Consider the following 20766-nt stretch of genomic DNA (forward strand, 5'->3'; position numbering starts at 1 on the left):
TTAATCCCATTTTGGATTAAATAAAATTAAACGTGCACTAAAGCCCTAGACTACCACTGGAAGGAACATTCACTTCTTCCTTATCATGAATAATTAGGAAACTCCTGAATAAAGGGAATGTATCATCAGAAAATTACCATATATACTCGAGTATAAGCCTAGTTTTTTAACACATTTTTTAATACTGAAAAAGCCCCCCTCGGCTTATACTCGAGTGAGGTAAAAAATCAACAAAGAAAACCCTGCAATACTCCCCTCCCAGCCTGCGTCTGTGTCCAGGCGTGATGGTCTTCCCGGTGGTGTAGAAAGCTGCTTGAGAATACTCCCCGCTGTCATCTCCCTACTCAGCTTTGAATTCCCCTGCCGTCAGCACTGTGTAGGTAAGTGCTGTGATTGGATTGAGCGCTCGATCATTCACAGCCATTCAGTGGATGACATCACTGAATGGCAGTGATTGGTTTATCGAGCACCAGCTGTGAATAGCTAGCGCTCGATGCAATCACAGCGCTTACTTACACAGCGCTGATGGCGAAGGGATTCAAAGCCAAGCAGGGAGATGACAGTAGGGAGAATTCTCAAGCAGCTTCCCGCACCGCCAGGGAGACCATCGCGCCGGGGACACAGCCACCGGCTGGGAGGGGAGTATTTCATTTTTTCTTAACCAAGTATATACTCGAGTATAGCTAGGCTTATACTCGAGTCAATAAGTTTTACCAGTTATTTGTAGTAAAACTTATTAACTCGGCTTATACTCGGGTCGGCTAATACTCGAGTATATACGGTACCTATTCTTTCAGCCTTTTTTTTAAATCTTGGTGTTTTTTTTATTGTACATGTTGCTATCTGTGTCAACAATTGAACAATGTTCAACACTTGTCCCCCCCCCAAAAAAAAACAGAACGTTATTGTGGGCATCTAAAATCAACACATGTTTTTATTTATTTTTTCGAAGAACTGAGTGCTGGACACTGTTGTATATCCCAAGACCATTTTCATGGCAATTTTACACAAGCTGTTCCTGTGCACCGTTGGATAATTGCTCAGGTAGTGGGAATCCTTGTGGTGTGCTGAGCTGGCTAGTTACTTTACTTGATTGGTATAAAATATCTCTCTTAGCCCTTATTGACATACATGTATGTTGTAGAGCGCAGAGTGGGTATGAAGCAGTTCGGGATCGGACTGTCTGAAACAGCTGACATGTGCCTTTAATGTCTGCAATTGGCACTAGCTCTGATCATGGCTGTTTAACTATTTAGATGCAGGCCCTTTTTGTCACCACATCAGTTCTTCTTCGATGTGATTGTGGGGTTCCAGTGGGTTGCCATTTTATCTTGGGGTCTAGAAGAGGCTCTCAGGCCTGCTGAGTATGGACACCTGTTAAACCCCTCTTGTGGCAGAGCCTAACAGGCTATTATGATAAACTAGAATATACTGCAATACCGAAGTATCACAGTATATTGTACAAGTAATTGAATGTTTAAAGGAAACCTGTCATGTCCCTACAGCATCATAAAATAAGTTAAGCTGCTGTTAAGGAACGTGACAGGGAGCCAGGTGATGTGTTTTTTAACTATATAGGGGACTTCAAGGTTACCTGTCAAGTCCCCTAGTGGGACAAAAAAGTAAAATGAAGTTTGATCAAATTTTTAAAAGTATTGAATAAAACGGGAAAAAAAGTAATCAAAATCTCATGTGCACCCCAAAATGGTACCTATAAAAACTACAGCTTGCCATACAAAACACAAGCTCTCGAATGGCCACATTGATAATAAAATAAAGCAACATTTTAAATGCCTATGTCAGAAGAAAAAAAAGTTAGGGCTCTCAAAAGGCAGAGACAAAAAACCAATAAAAACATGAAAATTGGCTAGTACTTAGAGGGATGCTCTGGGCATTTACTAGTGATGACCTATCCTCAAGATAGGTCATCAATAGTTGATCGCCAAGGGACCACCCATCAGGATCTCCGTCAATCAAGTGATCCTCCAGCCCACTGTCAATGTAGTGGAGTCGGACGTCTGCTTCAGTGGCCAGGGCCAGGATGGTAATAAAAAGGCTTTGCTCCCATTGAAATCAATGGGGGCAATGTTTTCTATTACACTTCCAGCTTTGATTGCAATGCTGAGCAAGAAGTGAAATGGAAGGCATTGCTCCCATTGATTTCAATGGGAGCTCAGCAAACCTTTTCTATTGCATTTCCACTCTGAGCACCGATGCGGACATCCAGGTCTGGTGTACTGACAACAGACCAGTGGATCAGCTGATTGGTGGGAGTTTTTGATAATCTATCCCAAGGTTAGGTCTTCAATAGTAAATACCCAGAATACCCCTTTCAGAGGTAAAAACATCAATCCTAAAAATTTGCAGTTGTCACAATAGTTACTGAGCCTCATTATAGACTGGAATTTTCATTCTGTAGACATCACTTTTCAGCAGTCCTCTCATTATTATCAGGGCAGGATTGCAATGAAAGTTAACACTTTTATTATAAAGCTGGATGCAGACAACACAGGTCGTCGCAGCATTAGCAAAAAGTGACCAGGACAGCTCACTCTCCCCTTTCCATGCACTGTGGCCTTTACAGAGGTCATAGGGCAGAGGTCTCTTCCGTTGAAGTCAGTGAGTCATCTCCACAAACTAGTTTTCTCTATTTATGTGGCTGCAGTAAAGCATCTCTATGAATGGATGTTAGGGCGCCCACCCACTGGCGATTTTTTTTTCTTTGCATTTTGCGTTTTTTCTCAAGAGCAATTAGAATTGAATGTACTCCTGTCCACTGGCGTTTTTTTTTGCGTTGCGTTGCGTTTTTTAACATAGGAACTGTCAGTTGCATATGTGTCCTTATTTTTCTCCTAATGCACCCATGAAAGTCAATGGAAATTAATGGAAAAGCCGCGAAAACGCTGCAAAAAACGCCGCGAAAAACGCTGCGTTTTTCACGCACGAAAATCGCAAACGCCAGTGGGTGGGCGCCCTTACAGAGCAGATCAGCAGCCCAGATAGCTGTTCCAATAATCATGCATAGAAAATAAAGAAATCTACCATCAGAAATTAAAAATAGTTATGGAAAAAGAATATGTTTCAATATCCGGTTTTAGTTAGGTGACAGATTGCCTTTAATTTAGTAATGCAATTACTCCAGCTTTCTTGCACACTTATAAAAGGGTTGGTTCATGAATAACCTTTAACCCCACCCCCACAGAATAGGGGATAAATTTATGATTACTGTATGCTAGATGTTCGACTACTACTACATTTCAATGGAGCAGTGGTCACACATCCACATCACCACTCCATTCACTGTCTATGGAACTGATGTGTTTTTTACACGCGTAACATGGAATGCTGAGTCCCCATTGATTTGCATTGGTATATTCAGACCTGCGTTCTTCATGCTCGTATTTAGGTGTGTGTAAAAAAAATTGCAGCATGTACTAATTTGGTTTGTATTACAGACCAAAATAGCCCAATGAAGTCAATGGGACTGCATGAAAACACATAATACATTTACGCATGAAACAATGGATCTGCTTACGTTTTTTTGCATGCATGAAAAATGCTATTAATACAAGCGCAAAAAAATGCAATTAGGGCCAGACACGCAGGGAATATGCAGTGTTTAGGTATATGAAAACTCTGCGTATTTACGGACCAAAAACTGCATATGCCCGTGTGAATGAACCCTTATGGATAGGTGATAAATGTTGGTCGTGGGTCATCCTCTGTAAAGGGAAACCGTTGATAAGATCATGCTGCGCTAACCATGGAAGAGACTTGTTAATCATTATAAACTAGGCAGAGTCAAGCTAGCAGTAAGTTGCTGAGTGGATACCTCTGCTGAACACATACACTACCGTTCAAAAGTTTGGGGTCACCCAAACAATTTTGTGTTTTCCATGAAAAGTCACACTTATTCACCACCATGCGTTGTGAAATGAATAGAAAATAGAGTCAAGACCTTGACAAGGTTAGAAATAATGATTTGTATTTGAAATAACATTGTTTTTACATCAAACTTTGCTTTCGTCAAAGAATCCTCCTTTTGCAGCAATTACAGCATTGCACACCTTTGACATTCTAGCTGTTAATTTGTTGAGGTAAGCTTCAGAAATTGCACCCCACGCTTCTAGAAGCATCTCCCACAAGTTGGATTGGTTGGATGGGCACTTCTGGCGTACCATACGGTCAAGCTGCTCCCACAACAGCTCAATGGGGTTCAGATCTGGTGACTGTGCTGGCCACTCCATTACCGATAGAATACCAGCTGCCTGCTTCTGCTGTAAATAGTTCTTGCACAATTTGGAGGTGTGTTTAGGGTCATTGTCCTGTTGTAGGATGAAATTGGTTCCAATCAAGCGCTGTCCACTGGGTATGGCATGGCGTTGCAAAATGGAGTGATAGCCTTCCTTATTCAGAATCCCTTTTACCCTGTACAAATCTCCCACCTTACCAGCACCAAAGCAACCCCAGACCATCACATTACCTCCACCATGCTTAACAGATGGCGTCAGGCATTCTTCCAGCATCTTTTCATTTGTTCTGCGTCTCACAAACGTTCTTCTTTGTGATCCAAACACCTCAAACTTGGATTCATCCGTCCACAACACTTTTTTCCAGTCTTCCTCTGTCCAATGTCTGTGTTCTTTTGCCCATCTTAATCTTTTTCTTTTATTGGCCAGTCTCAGATATGGCTTTTTCTTTGCCACTCTGCCCTGAAGCCCAAAATCCCGCAGCCGCCTCTTCACTGTAGATGTTGACACTGGTGTTTTGCGGGTACTATTTAATGAAGATGCCAGTTGGGTACCTGTGAGGCGTCTGTTTCTCAAACTAGAGACTCTAATGTGCTTATCTTCTTGCTTAGTTGTGCAACGCGGCCTCCCACTTCTTTTTCTACTCTGGTTAGAGCCTGTTTGTGCTGTCCTCTGAAGGGAGTAGTACACACCGTTGTAGGAAATCTTCAATTTCTTAGCAATTTCTCGCATGGAATAGCCTTCATTTCTAAAAACAAGAATAGACTGTCGAGTTTCAGATGAAAGTTCTCTTTTTCTTGCCATTTTGAGCGTTTAATTGACCCCACAAATGTGATGCTCCAGAAACTCAATCTGCTCACAGGAAGGTCAGTTTTGTAGCTTCTGTAACGAGCTAGACTGTTTTCAGATGTGTGAACATGATTGCACAAGGGTTTTCTAATCATCAATTAGCCTTCTGAGCCAATGAGCAAACACATTGTACCATTAGAACACTGGAGTGATAGTTGCTGGAAATGGGCCTCTATACACCTTTGTAGATATTGCACAAAAAACCAGACATTTGCAGCTAGAATAGTCATTTACCACATTAGCAATGTATAGAGTGCATTTGTTTAAAGTTAGGACTAGCTTAAAGTTATCTTCATTGAAAAGTACAGTGCTTTTCCTTCAAAAATAAGGACATTTCAATGTGACCCCAAACTTTTGAACGGTAGTGTAGTACTAAGTTTTCTCTAAAATACCAAAGCACTTAAGAGTAAAAGATAATTCACTAGAATGGTGGGAAGCTGTCATTAAGTCATGCTGCACATGATTAAGGCATAATGATCTTGCTGACAGGTTCCCTTTAATTTAGAATGGTGACCAATCTCACTTCTGTTTCTAGTACCTATGAGTACTAAAATGTTCTTATTACAATTGACAGTTAGATGACTGTAGTTTGTTCTAAAGGGATCCATCACAGTAGAAGAGCAACAGGGAGTTGTATATTTCATTTCTCTATAACCACGCCTTGTTTTAATCTGCCTTAACCCTTTACAATCCACTGTCTGACGTCTGAAGACATTCTGATTGAAGGCTGTACAGCTCCGATGTCGTAAGATGTCCGGCAGGGTATTCCTACTCTATATTACTGGCCGCTTTGATGTCGGGGGTCTCTCCAGTATGTCCCATACTGCAGCACTGGCTCTAGCCAGCAGATGGCGCCATTGTAAAGAGAAAGAGAAAGCCCCCTAGGAAACCCTGAACCCAAAATTGGATTGCAAAGGGTTAATCCTCTAACAGTTGACATTTGTGTTAGTGAAGCCTGTAGTAGAAAACTAAAATTTTTAAAAGAGCTAGTGTAATTTTTTTTTTAAGGAACAGTAAATTGACTTTCAGAAATCTTATTAAAACTTTCCAAACCTGGCTTGGTTACAGGAGTCACGGGATCACAAGGCACAGATGCAATACCAGGACCAGATGTGTTAACAGCAAGGACACGGAACTGGTAGCTTTTATCTGTTTCCAAATCGGAAATCTAGAAAAGAAATTTTAAATCATGTATACATCTATCTCATTGATTGTACTTTAAGTAGAGCTTAAAGGGGTTGTCCCGCGGCAGCAAGTGGGTCTATACACTTCTGTATGGCCATATTAATGCACTTTGTAATATACATTGTGCATTAATTATGAGCCATACAGAAGTTATAAAAAGTTTTTTACTTACCTGCTCCGTTGCTAGCGTCCTCGTTCCCATGGAGCCGACTAATTTTCGCCCTCCGATGGCCAAATTAGCCGCGCTTGCGCAGTCCGGGTCTTCTGCTCTCTTCAATGGAGCCGCTCGTGCAGAATGCCGGCTCCGTGTAGCTCCGCCCCGTCACGTGCCGATTCCAGCCAATCAGGAGGCTGGAATCGGCAATGGACCGCACAGAAGAGCTGCGGTCCACGGAGGGAGCAGACCCCGGCGGCCATCTTCAGCAGGTAAGTATGAAGACGCCGGACCGCCGGGATTCAGGTAAGCGCTGAGCGGTTTGTTTTTTTAACCCCTGCATCGGGGTTGTCTCGCGCCGAACGGGAGGGGGGGGGGGGGGTTAAAAAAAACAAAAAAAAACCCCGTTTCGGCGCGGGACAACCCCTTTAAAGGAATTGAAGGCATCTCCTGTCCTTAAACCCTACTATGGCATATGCACATCATGTTGTGGGGTCACCTGCTGTGGACCCCCTCTATAAGCCAGAACAAATGACCACACAGAACAAAGTAGTTCCCATATTAAAATGGTTACTTCAGGAAGATGCCTGACTGGTTATCAGCTATTTTCCAGCGGTACCAGGAGCAGGACGTGGGGTAATCAGCTCATCATCCTAGTGACTTCATTCTTAAAAGGGTTGTCTCTGATGAGACATCCTTGTTAAAGCTTATGCCCACCTCTGAGTACCATTGTACAGCTTATAAAGATCATATACTGTGGGAAAAATAGTTTCAGCACCTTTGTATATACATTGTATTACTTTTATTGTACTTACTGAAGTTCGGGTGCTTTCTAGAGATGAGCGAACGTACTCGTCCGAGCTTGATACTCGTTCGAGTATTAGCGTGTTCGAGATGCTCGTAACTCGAGACGAGTACCACGCGATGTTCGAGTTACTTTCACTTTCATCTCTGAGACGTTAGCGCGCTATTCTGGCCAATAGAAAGACAGGGAAGGCATTACAACTTCCCCCTGCGACGTTCAAGCCCTATACCACCCCCCTGCAGTGAGTGGCTGGCGAGATCAGGTGTCACCCGAGTATATAAATCGGCCCCTCCCGCGGCTCGCCACAGATGCATTCTGACAGAGATCAGGGACAGTGCTGCTGGTGCCGGAGCTGCTATAGGGAGAGCGTTAGGAGTTATTTTAGGCTTCAAGAACCCCAACGGTCCTTCTTAGGGCCACATCTAACCGTGTGCAGTAGTGTGGAGGCTGCTTTTTGCAGTGTTGCACTTTTTTTTTTTTTGTATATCAGCCGTGCAGAGCATTGCGTCCTGCAGTAATTTTACATTGTCCAGGGCCAGTAGTGGTGAGGCAGGGACAGAAGACATATTTAGTGTATATAGGCAGTGGGCCTTTCCAAAAACATTTGGGAAAAAAAACCCTATTTGGGCTGCCTGTGACCGTCCTCTGTGTACTGGGTCTCTGCTGGGGGTAGTTGTCCTAATTCATACGCAGCCAGCTAAGTGTTACAGCAGGCTTGCACAAAATTCTTTCCTGCCTCTGTGTTGCCTCTTACATCACCGCTGTATTCCTGTCCACAAGTGTACTGGGTCTCTGCTGGGGGTAGTAGTCCTAATTCATACGCAGCCAGCTAAGTGTTACAGCAGGCTTGCGCAAAATTCTTTCCTGCCTCTGTGTTGCCTCTTACATCACCGCTGTATTCCTGTCCACAAGTGTACTGGGTCTCTGCTGGGGGTAGTTGTCCTAATTCATTCGCAGCCAGCTAAGTGTTACAGCAGGCTTGCGCAAAATTCTTTCCTGCCTCTGTGTTGCCTCTTACATCACTGCTGTATTCCTGTCCACAAGTGTACTGGGTCTCTGCTGGGGGTAGTTGTCTTAATTCATACGCAGCCAGCTAAGTGTTACAGCAGGCTTGCGCAAAATTCTTTCCTGCCTCTGTGTTGCCTTTTACATCACCGCTGTATTCCTGTCCACAAGTGTACTGCGTCTCTGCTGGGGGTAGTTGTCCTAATTCATACGCAGCCAGCTAAGTGTTACAGCAGGCTTGCGCAAAATTCTTTCCTGCCTCTGTGTTGCCTCTTACATCACCGCTGTATTCCTGTCCACAAGTGTACTGGGTCTCTGTTGGGGGTAGTTGTCCTAATTCATACGCAGCCAGCTAAGTGTTACAGCAGGCTTGCGCAAAATTCTTTCCTGCCTCTGTGTTGCCTCTTACATCACTGCTGTATTCCTGTCCACAAGTGTACTGGGTCTCTGCTGGGGGTAGTTGTCCTAATTCATACGCAGCCAGCTAAGTGTTACAGCAGGCTTGCGCAAAATTCTTTCCTGCCTCTGCTGTGCGTTCCGTAAGCGAAGTCAGCCTCCAACCACAGGCCAATAAGCGGCACATTTAATTACAGCATTCTGTTTCTGCACTACTGGTAATACAGCATGCTGAGGGGTAGGGGTAGGCCTAGAGGACGTGGACGTGGGCGAGGACGCGGAGGCCCAAGTCAGGGTGTGGGCACAGGCCGAGCCAGTGCGGTGGCCAGGGGTAGAGGCAGGGCCAGACCAAATAATCCACCAACTGTTTCCCAAAGCGTCCCCTCGCGCCATGCCACCCTGCAGAGGCCACTAAGGCTCCAGTCGCCACTACTTTTCCTGATGTGCCATCCCAGCCCTGCACGACCACGTCTCCTGCAACATTGTACGCGCCCTCAGCAACGTCGCCAGCAGTCGGTGTCGCGCGGCGTGGCAGCACAGCGGTGGGCAACATCGGTTTAATCTGCCAGTGCACCGACTGCTGTGCGACGTGCCCACACGGTGGAACTCTACGCTCCACATGTTGGCCAGGCTCTATGAGCAGCGTAGAGCTATAGTGGAATACCAACTCCAACATGGGCGGCGTAGTGGGAGTCAGCCTCCTCAATTCTTTACAGAAGAGTGGGCCTGGTTGGCAGACATCTGCCAGGTCCTTTGAAACTTTGAGGAGTCTACCCAGATGGTGAGCGGGGATGCTGCAATCATTAGCGTCACCATTCCTCTGCTATGCCTCTTGAGAATTCCCCTGCAAAGCATAAAGGCAGACGCTTTGCGCTTGGAAACGGAGGCGGGGGAAGACAGTATGTCGCTGGATAGTCAGAGCACCCTCATGTCTATATCTCAGCGAATTGAGGAGGAGGGGGAGGAGCATGAGGAAGAGGGGGAAGAGACAGCTTGGCCCACTGCTGAGGGTACCCATGCTGCTTGCCTGTCATCCTTTCAGCGTGTATGGCCGGAGGAGGAGGAGGAGGAGGATCCTGAAAGTGATCTTCCTAGTGAGGACAGCAATGTGTTGCGTACAGGTACCCTGGCACACATGGCTGACTTCATGTTAGGATGCCTTTCTCGAGACCCTCGCGTTACACGCATTCTGGCCACTAGGGATTACTGGGTGTACACACTGCTCGACCCACGGTATAAGGAGAACCTTTCCACTCTCATACCCGAAGAGGAAAGGGGTTCGAGAGTGATGCTATACCACAGGACCCTGGCGGACAAACTGATGGTAACATTCCCATCCGACAGCGCTAGTGGCAGAAGGTGCAGTTCCGAGGGCCAGGTAGCAGGGGAGGCGCAGAGATCAGGCAGCATGTACAGCGCAGGCAGGGGAACATTCTCCAAGGCCTTTGCCAGCTTTATGGCTCCCCAGCAAGACTGTGTCACCGCTCCCCAGTCAAGGCTGAGTTGGCGGGAGCACTGTAAAAGGATGGTGAGGGAGCACGTAGCCGATCGCACGACCGTCCTCGGTGACACCTCTGCCCCCTACAACTACTGGGTGTCGAAGCTGGACACGTGGCCTGAACTCGCGCTGTATGCCCTGGAGGTGCTTGCTTGTCCTGCGGCTAGCATCTTGTCAGAGAGGGTGTTTAGTGCGGCTGGGGGAATCATCACGGATAAGCGTACCCGCCTGTCAACCGACAGTGCCGACAGGCTTACACTCATCAAGATGAACAAAGCCTGGATTTCCCCAGACTTCTCTTCTCCACCAGCGAACAGCAGCGATACCTAAGCCATACGTAGGCTGCACCCGCGGATGGAAGCATCGTTCTCTATCACCATCAAAAACGGGGACCTTTTTGCTTCATCAATCTGTGTATTCTATTCATCCTCCTCCTCCTGCTCCTCCTCCTGAAACCTCACGTAATCACGCCGAACGGGCAATTTTTCTTAGGCCCACAAGGCTCAGTCATATAATTTTTGTAAACAATTTTTATACGTTTCAATGCTCCTTAAAGCGTTGAAACTTTCACCTCAACCAATTTTTATTTTAACTGGGCTGCCTCCAGGCCTAGTTACCAATTAAGCCATATTAACCAAAGCGATTAATGGGTTTCACCTGCCCTCTTGGTTGGGCATGGGCAATTTTTCTGAGGTACATTAGTACTGTTGGTACACCAATTTTTTGGGGCCCTCGCCTACAGTGTAATCCAATTAATTTTTTGCCCACCTGCATTAAAGCTGACGTTACATCAGCTGTGTTGGGCAATGCAATGGGATATACTGTATTTATGTACCGCCGGTGGCTTCCTGGCACCCACCCATGCTGTGGGTCCACAGGGAGTTGGAACTGCATGTGTCCACTTCTAAAGAACCCCAGTCTGACTGGGGCATGCAGTGTGGGCCGAAGCCCACCTGCATTTAATCGGACGTTACCTCAGCTGTGATGGGCACTGCAATGGGATACATTTATGTACAGCCGGTGGGTTCCAGGGAGCCACCCATGCTGTGGGTGCACACGGAATTCCCATTGCGGAGTTGTACCCGCCTGTGACTATTTATAAAAAACTGCGGTCTGACTGGGGCATGCAGACACCTTGACAGAATGAATAGTGTGTGGCACATAGGTTCCCCATTGCTATGCCCACATGTGCAGCTCCTGATGGCGGTGGCACAGGATTATATTTCTCATTGCTTCTGTACAGCATTGTGGGCTATCGCCCCGCCCCTTTTAAAGAGGGTCGCTGCCTAGCCGTGCCAACCCTCTGCAGTGTGTGCCTGCAGTTCCTCCTCATGGCAGATGCACTTATAAATAGACATGAGGGTGGTGTGGCATGAGTGCAGCTGAAGGCTGCGCAGGGACACTTTGGTGTGCGGTGTGGACCCTGGGTCGTGCGCGCGGGGGGGGGGGGGGGTTGGTCAGCATGTAACCCAGGAGAAGTGGCAGCGGAGTGTCATGCAGGCAGTGATTGTGCTTTGTTGGAGGTAGTGTGGTGCTTAGCTAAGGTATGCATTGCTAATGAGGGCTTTTCAGAAGTAAAAGTTGTTGGGGGGGGGGGCCCACTCTTGCCGCTATTGTGGCTTAATAGTGGGACCTGGGAACTTGAGATGCAGCCCAACCTGTAGCCCCTCGCCTGCCCTATCCGTTGCTGTGTCGTTCCCATCACTTTCTTGAATTGTCCAGATTTTCACAAATGAAAACCTTAGCGAGCATCGGCGATATACAAAAATGCTCGGGTCACCCATAGACTTCAATGGGGTTCGTTACTCGAAACGAACCCTCGAGCATCGCGATAATTTCGTCCCGAGTAACGAGCACCCGAGCATTTTGGTGCTCGCTCATCTCTAGTGCTTTCACATGGTACTTTTTGGAAAAACTCAACTGCAGTTTTCTGAACCATAGCCAGAGGTGGATCCAACAGGAAGGAGTCGTATAGGTCTTTCCTTTTATATGTCCTATTTTTTTTAGAATAAATACTTTGGCACAAAAACTGCGGCTTTTAAACTGAGAGTTGTCTTACACATTTGTTATGGGAATAATATCATATTCCAGATGAGTGCACTGTCTGCTCCAAATTGGTTATAATGAGAAGTAGCATGCATGCAAATGTATCTGAGTCTGACTCCATGTTGGTCATTCTCTAGTACACTTCTGGTCTATTTGAAGCAATATCACAGCCTTTTACGGACAAACGTTACATCATAAAATAGGAGTATACAGAAGGCTATTGTGCTGATACAGGATTTGTTAATACAATAACATGGTAATTCACAGAAAAAGCATCAGAAGTGAAAGACTGCAAAAACGTATAGTGTTATCTGTAAATGAGCAACTTCTCCAATGACAATACAGAACTGCTCCATGAGAAAATCTGTGGGAGGTAGCTACAACATGCTGCTTGCACATACCAGTGTATAATAATAAGCACGGTAACCATTTAACTGCTACCGTAGCTATTTCTTATGAAGGTAGATATATGGGGAGAAAAAATAATAAATTATATATATATATATATATATATATATATATATATATACACACGTGTTTGCCTAGGCTGATTTAAGAAACATATATTATTACTATAACACATTCTTAATATGTTGCATAATTGTATTATTAATTTATTACTAGGTTACTGAACTTTTTAATTGTAGATTAATTCTATATGCAAACTGTGAAACAGTGTTCATAAGCAACTGACTGTTACACACTAATAAAATACGCTCCATGCACACAAACTGTACCCTCATATGGGTGTCAGGTATTGCAGTCTCATTTATCCTCTTCCAGTTTCCAGAGCCTTCTTCACATGCCTCTACCAAGTAGCCAGTGACAGAGTTGCCTCCTGTGTATACAGGATTTTCCCAGTGGATCATCAGGGTGGTATCTCTCACTTCTCTGCATCTGACATCATATGGAGGACCTTAAATATATAACATAAGTGTTCCAAGCAGAAGATAAATATGACGGTCCTAGTCCATTATGCATGGGTGTGCCCATCCATCATATGCCTTTTATAACATTGGTGTGTTTTGCAAAATGTAACTGCTCCCTCTGCACCCCTGATTCCAAGTAAGATTTATTCTGTCAGTGTTCCCATTTCTATGCATTATATTTTCACACGTGATTTAAACCTAAAGTTAAGATGCTGCTCCACTAAAGAATAAGGGCTATTTTCCTTTAGCTCTGTACTAAATTGGCTCACTAATTTCTGTAAATTGGAATAGATGGAAACCCATTAGTTTCAGTGGAGTGGTAGCTATAAATAAAGCACACAGACTGACTTAAAGGGGTTGTCCCGCGCCGAAACGGGTTTTTTTTTTTTTCAACCCCCCCCCCCGGTCGGCGCGAGACAACCCCGATGCAGGGAGGTAAAGAAAGCTTACCGGAGCGCTTACCTTAATCCCCGCGCTCCGGTGACTTCAATACTTACCGCTGAAGATGGCCGCCGGGATCCTCTGTCTCCGTGGACCGCAGCTCTTCTGTGCGGTCCATTGCCGATTCCAGCCTCCTGATTGGCTGGAATCGGCACGTGACGGGGCGGAGCTACACGGAGCCGGCATTCTGCACGAGCGGCTCCATAGAAGACTGCAGAAGACCCGGACTGCGCAAGCGCGGCTAATTTGGCCATCGGAGGGCGAAAATTAGTCGGCTCCATGGGAACGAGGACGCTAGCAACGGAGCAGGTAAGTAAAAAACTTTTTATAACTTCTGTATGGCTCATAATTAATGCACAATGTATATTACAAAGTGCATTATTATGGCCATACAGAAGTGTATAGACCCACTTGCTGCCGCGGGACAACCCCTTTAATCACTTATCTCATTACCTGGCTCAGGCATTGTCCACTCCTCACATTTATAAAGGTCACTTGGCTCAGACATCTTCCCAACACCTGCCGAATTCAGAGCTCTGGCACGGAACTCATAAAAATGTCCTTCCGTCAGACCTTCTACCTTGTATGAACATAAATATTTTACTTTACTAGATTGTTTAGTAATATAAGGTGATTTATACAACTGGTGACATATACTATCCAAAGACAATGAATGCTACCTTATATATTCTTTCTTGGATTGGTTCATGGTTGACATCTTTCCAAGGAACATCCTCAGGATCATGTTGATCAAGAAAATATCCAAGTATTTTTCTTCCAGATGTGAATTTTGGAGCCTTCCAACATATTGTCATTTCATCTTTTCCACAGCTCAAGAGATCAAAATCATAGGGAGCAGATGGACAGTCTATAAAGGAATGATAGATTCAACATAAAAGCTTTATAATAGTTGTATGGGCTACTCAATCTAAAGTAGAGCTGTCAGGTCTCCATCCTGAGAAAAGCATATTATAGAGGAAGAGATTAATAGACTTACTAGTTTTTGGAAAAAGCAGTTTAAATGCTGCCACGACTCATAGGGAAAACCTGTAAGTCCTGCTTCTCCTTCCTGCATTGGGTGATTGATTGCTCATACAAACTCATAAAGAGGAAGCTATCAATCACCAGCTTATGGGATGGGTAGGCTCTCAATAGGCTGACAGCACGTAAAACTATTTTTTACATAAAAATAATGACTCCACTCTTGGGAATCTACTGTATATATTCAAATGTTCAGCATCTCTCCTTCTAGCTACACCGCCCCTAGTTAAGGCAGCATAGGAGGCCTGACAGAGCTGCTCTAATTTCTTAGGCGCTTATTCATATTTTCATGTTAAAAAAGTTTTTAAAGTTATATATTTATTATTACATTGAAAATTATGGGTGCAAATGAAAAAGGATTAAGATTTTTATGTAATGAGGAATAAGAAGGAATGTGTGGTATATTCAACATGGTTTTATACTTACAAATGGCCTCATTTATATTCAGTGGGTCAGATATTGGAGATCTTTCACTAAGCCCAGCTTCATTTACTGCTCTCACACAGAACTCATAGTCTTTCCCAGTCTGTAACTCAGCCACAGTAAACCTATATAAATATCCAGTTGTTAAGAGATTAGGTTTGTAGAAATCCTGTTATTCAAAATGGATCAACACCGACATATCATAGTCACAATCATTTAGCATTTCCCCCCTTAAATTTCCCTAAATTAAGCATTGGGTAGGTTTAAGAAATGCTTGGAGCCCCATTAGAGCAACAGCCATTTATCATATGCTCTATATCATGCTATGTCTGCTTGAACTCTTTGCCGAGTCCCCCTGACACCAAGAACTCTCCTTGCATAATAAATAATTATAATGCAGTCCTGGTTGTAGAACTGGGAGGTAATCTGCTGAGCTCTCTAACATTGTATCATCAGTTCCTATTTGCTTGTCAGTGTAAGGTGCTCCAAAACAGTTCTGTGACAGTTAACTGTTACCACAAAGTTAGGAAACTTATACTTCCAGCAATACGCTGAAACCACAAATAAGGCATGCATATTCTCAGGCAAATGAGGAAGATGGAACAATATCTATTCAGCGCCACCTATTGGATGGCAGCAAATCAATGTCTGACTTTTTCTGCAGCACCACCTATTGGATGGCAGAATTCCTGCAAATCAATGTCCGACCCTTTATACGGGTCTTTAGAACTTTGATTGGGAATTGAAAACCAAGCTAGAATCCATATACAGATAGCTGTTTCAGGGTTTTTGCCCCTCATCAGTGGGCAGTAGGATCCTGGCTTTGCTAGTACGATGATGTGGGTCGGGAGAGGTAACATCACACCTGAAGGAGAGCACCTAGAAGATGAGTGAGGAGACTTATAAGGCCATGCATGCTCCTCTGGGAAATATATGCAAATAAGGAAGATGGAATAATATCACTGCAGCGCTACCTGCAGCTGTCTGTGTATGGATTCTGGCTTGGTTTTCAATTCCCAATAATTGTTCTAAAGACCTGTACAAAGGGTCGGACATTGATTTGCAGGAATGCTGCCATCCAATAGGTGGCGCTGCAGAGCTATTGTTCCATCTTCCTTATTTGCATATGTTTCCCAGAGGAGCATGCATAGCCTTATAAGTTTCCTCACTCACCTTCTAGGTGCTCTCCTTAAGGAGTGATGATAACCCTCCCTATTCTCAGGCAGCGACACCATGAGTGGAATGTTCTATTAAAAGAAATTTATATGACAAATATTGGTGACCTATATTTAGAATAGGCCTTCAGTATCAGATCCGACTCCTAACACCCCTGCTAATCAGCACTTTGAAGGGCTGCGTTGCTTAGGTGAGTACTGTCACTTCTTCTTCAGCCAGTGACATCATGTTTATCAGTCACATGACCTTTCTGTAGCTCAGTCTTAAGACCCATTTACACGCAAAGATAATCTTTCAAACGATTGAAAGATTGAAAGTTTTAGCGATCATTTTGCATAAAGTGGTAATGGACACTAATGTCCCTTAACACTTTATCATCTTCATTTGCATGTAAAAGGGCCTCAGGAAGCTGTTATCATCTTCATTTGCATGTAAAAAGGCCTCAGGGAGCTGTTTGCAGAGCCCAGCATGTGGGCTGGGCTTTGCACATAGCTGCAATGTTCCCATTGCGGCTGCCAGCACAATACAATGTAATCTCCTGGTTCCCACTGAGAACCCAGCATGCCCTCTATTGAGAGATACTTTATCTCTCTGCTGCTGAATGATGGATTTTAAGTTTACCTTAAAATCATCATTTAGGCGAAAAGTGCACAACTGTTGTGTTTACATGCAACAATTATTGCTCATTCGCGGTCATTGAATGAATTTTCAGCAATAATCGTTGCGTGTAGATGGGCCTTGATTAAAGTGAATGCTATTGTGCTGTGATATTAGGCACAGCCACTATGAAATGTACAGTTCTGTGTTTGGTATACAATGAAGAGGCCACAGTGCTCAAAAAGCTTATATGCTAGGTGTGCCTGAAGTCAATCCCCCACTGATCTTATATTGAGGACCTGTTTTAAGAATAGGTCATCAATATTTAAGTCCCTGAAAACCCTTTAAATAACATAGATTTTAATACACAATTGACCATATTAGTACCATGGTGTAATTTAGATGCATATCTTTCTGTCGGCATTAAAGTGTGTGTGTGCCTGTTTTTGTTGCCCTTGTGCTAAAATCTGTGTCAACAGATAAGAACCCATTATCCTTATCTCTGCTTTATGTCATGCTAACATTACACACAATACCTATCTTTTCTCCTTAGGGAGAGCACCTAGAGGGGGGAGTGAGGAGACTCAAAAGGCCACTCATGCTCCTCTGGGTAATATGCAAATAAGGGAGATGGGATAATACCTCCACAGTGCCACCTATTGGAAGGCAACATTTCTTCAAGTCAAAGTTAGACTCTTTATACAAGCCTTGTAACAATGACTGGGAATTTTGCTTTTAATGGCCTTTTGAGTCTCCTCACTCACCATCTAGGTGCTCTCCCTAAGGAGAAAAGATAACGTTTCTGCCCTCCATCACAGGCTTCTCCGTAGCAAAGCCAGACTCCTACTGTACACTGATGAAGGGCAAATACTCTGAAACAGCTCTCTGTGCATGGAGTCTGTCTTTGCTTTTAATTCCCAGTCATTGTTACAAGGTTTGTATAAAGAGTCTAACTTTGGCTTGAAGGAATTCTACCTTCCAATAGGTGGCACTATGGAGGTATTATTCCATCCCCCTTAGTTACGCAATACCTAGGAATGTTAATATCAATGATTTTTATGTTATGCTTATATTGTAATATAATTGTAATATATTTACCAGAATATTTTTGTAAACAGTATAGTAAAAATATACCAATTTATGCATTCTAAGCATACCTAACACCAAAAATGTAAACAGTTGTTGAACCCCTTCTAAAGTAAATGAGTGTGAGTTTACTAAACTCGAGGAGCCGTGCAATGACTTTAGGCCCATTTACATGCAACGATTATCATTCAAAATTCGTTTAAATGATGGCAAATGAGCGACAATCATTGAGTGTAAACACAGCTGTCGTTCACTTTTCGTTTGGACGATGATTTTAAGATGAACTTAAAAATCCATCGTTCACCTGTAGAGATAACACAGACTGCACACTGTGTTCTCAGGGGGGTCCAGAAATTACATTGTATTCTGCCGACAGCCCGTGCGAGAACAATGCAGCTGTGTGCAGTACCCAGCCTACATGCTGGGCTCTACAAACAGCTCTTGGAGCCCTTTTACATGCAAATGAAAGTGATAAAGTATTAATGGACATTAGTGTCTATTAACACTTTGTGCAAAATAATTGCTAGAGCTGTCAATCTTTCAATCGTTTGAAAGATTGTCTTTGCGTGTAAACTGGCCTTTATTGTAATGTGGGATGGGAAACTCCTTTATAGGTTGAAGATAACTATAGATTTTTGGACACCATTAACACCCTTTTAACCTATATATAGAACATATATAGCAGCATGTGTTATAGGAGTCTCCCCATGCAATTACTTTGTGGTTGGTAAGGGTCTGTCTAAACTAGCTCTGTAGTTTTCAATTTCAGAATTGGTGGGGTTCCTGGTAGTCAGACCTCCACTTATCAGAAAGTGATGGCCTTTCCTAACCCTATGCCATTATTTTCTGGGATGAAAAAACCTCTTTAATTTAGGGCATTTATAAGATGATGGTATTGCACTGAGAAAGCAGTCCCCAGACTATAGATTACTTACCTAGTACATTGTAGTGGCTTATTATTTACAGGTTGCCAATCATTCTCTCCTACCATTCGACTGTACAAGTAATAGCCAAGGATCTCAGGCTCATGCTCAACTTTCTCCCATTGTACAACTGCAGATGTTTTTGTATCTCGGAGCGCCAAAATATGGCCAGGTGCAGGGGGGATCACTGTAGGATGAAACCATTCAAGAAATAATGCGGACATTTTCAAAAGTGCAATAAAGAATGAGGGATTTTTTTATTGATGTAGTTTACTAAGATTTTTATATTCAATATGGACATTGATGCCAGCTATTGCATGTGGACTGTGGGAGAATGAGTGCTGATATCAAACTCCATATTGATTATGTTTTGCATTGTATCAGTAGATATGTGATTTGTTCACATTAGTCTCTGTAGGTTTTTACTCAGTGATTGTAGTGAATTGAAATGGTATCTCTGGGTAATATTAGTATTACTATAAAAGGACAGCAATGACTGGATCAGGAAGAGAAAACTATATTTAAGTAGTTTCTGTACTTTAGTGCAGGGACATACGTGGCACTGTGGCTGGCATACTTGCGTGCATATTGCTTTTGTTGGGGCATGTATATGTGTTGTGGCTGGTATAATTTAGGGTGGTTTCACATCCGTGTTGGGATCTCCTACTGGAGGTACAGTCACAGATGTGTCTGAAAATACAGCAAGAAAAAGGATTGCGGAAAGCAGGAGGACCCCATCATAGTCAATGGGGTCTGCCTGGCGCTGTTTGTTTCTATCCAGAGATTAATCAGTTCGGCCGTGGGGCTTTCCCTTTCCTGCTCCCCAAAGAGAGCAGAAAAGGGGAATCCCCAACACAGGTGTGAAAGCACCCTAATGGGCATGTGGCGTGAATGATTCTGTGGACACTTTTCTAAGGATGGCAAAATATCATGGATAATTGTGGCAGGTTTGAGCAATTCTGTGTTGATTTTACTACTGTGTTGCACTACTATTTGGATTATTCTTCCTTGGGTGTACATTAGTAAAAAAGAGCTGTACTGTAACACTACTCTGTAAGCATTATATGATCATAGCGTGGAGACTAGGAGGTACTGCGGTGTAACAAGTATGTGACCCAAATTAGTAAGAACTGCAATGTGTAGTTGCAAGCGAAACTACTATATTCAGAGGCATCCCTACTTAATCTTACAACACAGACATGTTATGATGTTGTCACAGTTTACTTTGGAGTTCTGTTAAGGGTAATAAGGGATGGAGTTTGCCATAGTATATGTTTCCCAGCTTCTATAAATGAGGCTTCAGATTGGGAGTTGTCCATTATTACCATTAGATAGTCAGCTCTGTTAGAGAATATTTCAAATGTAAATATCAGTAAATAAGCTCAGTGTTATGAGCTTCATAGCACAGATATTTACACGATTGACGTTGGTAACCTATAGGCCGTATCTACACAGCAGAATTTGCTGTAGATTTGATGTAGAATCCACATGGATTACACATCAAATCCACATCAATCTATGTTAAATAAGTGTCCCGTTCACTTGAATGGAAAACCACGCCATATTCTGTAGGAAATTTGCATCGTGGAAGAAAAAAAGGAATGACGTTCACTGAATAAGGTTAACCTGCATGCAGATTCTAATGTGGATTAGGCTGCCTGCACACGACTGGGTTGGATTCTGCAAGCAGATTGCAGCTGCAGAAGACCTGCAATTCATTGCAGAAATGAATTGCAATTGTTTGTGGACGACCACTGATGTGATCATTTTTCCTCACGGATGTACACGTATACACTCGGTATTGTTTGCATGGACAAAAGATTGCAAGCAGGTGGTTACATCAGAAAGTTGCCCAACCCACGGGAAAAACCCATCTATACAAAGGGGTAATACCCAGATGACATTCTTGTGCTTTTGTCATGGTGAGAGCTTAGAACCGCCTTCAGAATGGCATACTGCTCT

General features: G+C 43.6%; 1 protein-coding gene across 2 annotated transcripts in view; it reads right to left on the bottom strand.

The window, feature by feature from the left end:
* The window catches only part of MYOM3 (myomesin 3), a 129812-nt gene that overhangs the window by 33650 nt on the left and 75396 nt on the right, over window positions 1–20766 (bottom strand). For both annotated transcript variants that reach the window (XM_066575073.1, XM_066575074.1), the window contains 6 exons: window positions 18817–18991; window positions 15026–15147; window positions 14239–14426; window positions 14012–14138; window positions 12926–13104; window positions 6153–6267 (listed from right to left, as the gene is read on the bottom strand). In XM_066575073.1, the coding sequence (XP_066431170.1) occupies window positions 6153–6267; window positions 12926–13104; window positions 14012–14138; window positions 14239–14426; window positions 15026–15147; window positions 18817–18991 (906 nt within the window). The remainder of the gene's footprint in view (window positions 1–6152; window positions 6268–12925; window positions 13105–14011; window positions 14139–14238; window positions 14427–15025; window positions 15148–18816; window positions 18992–20766) is intronic.

The sequence above is a fragment of the Eleutherodactylus coqui genome, chromosome 1, assembly GCF_035609145.1.
Source record: "Eleutherodactylus coqui strain aEleCoq1 chromosome 1, aEleCoq1.hap1, whole genome shotgun sequence".
Classification (NCBI taxonomy): domain Eukaryota; kingdom Metazoa; phylum Chordata; class Amphibia; order Anura; family Eleutherodactylidae; genus Eleutherodactylus; species Eleutherodactylus coqui.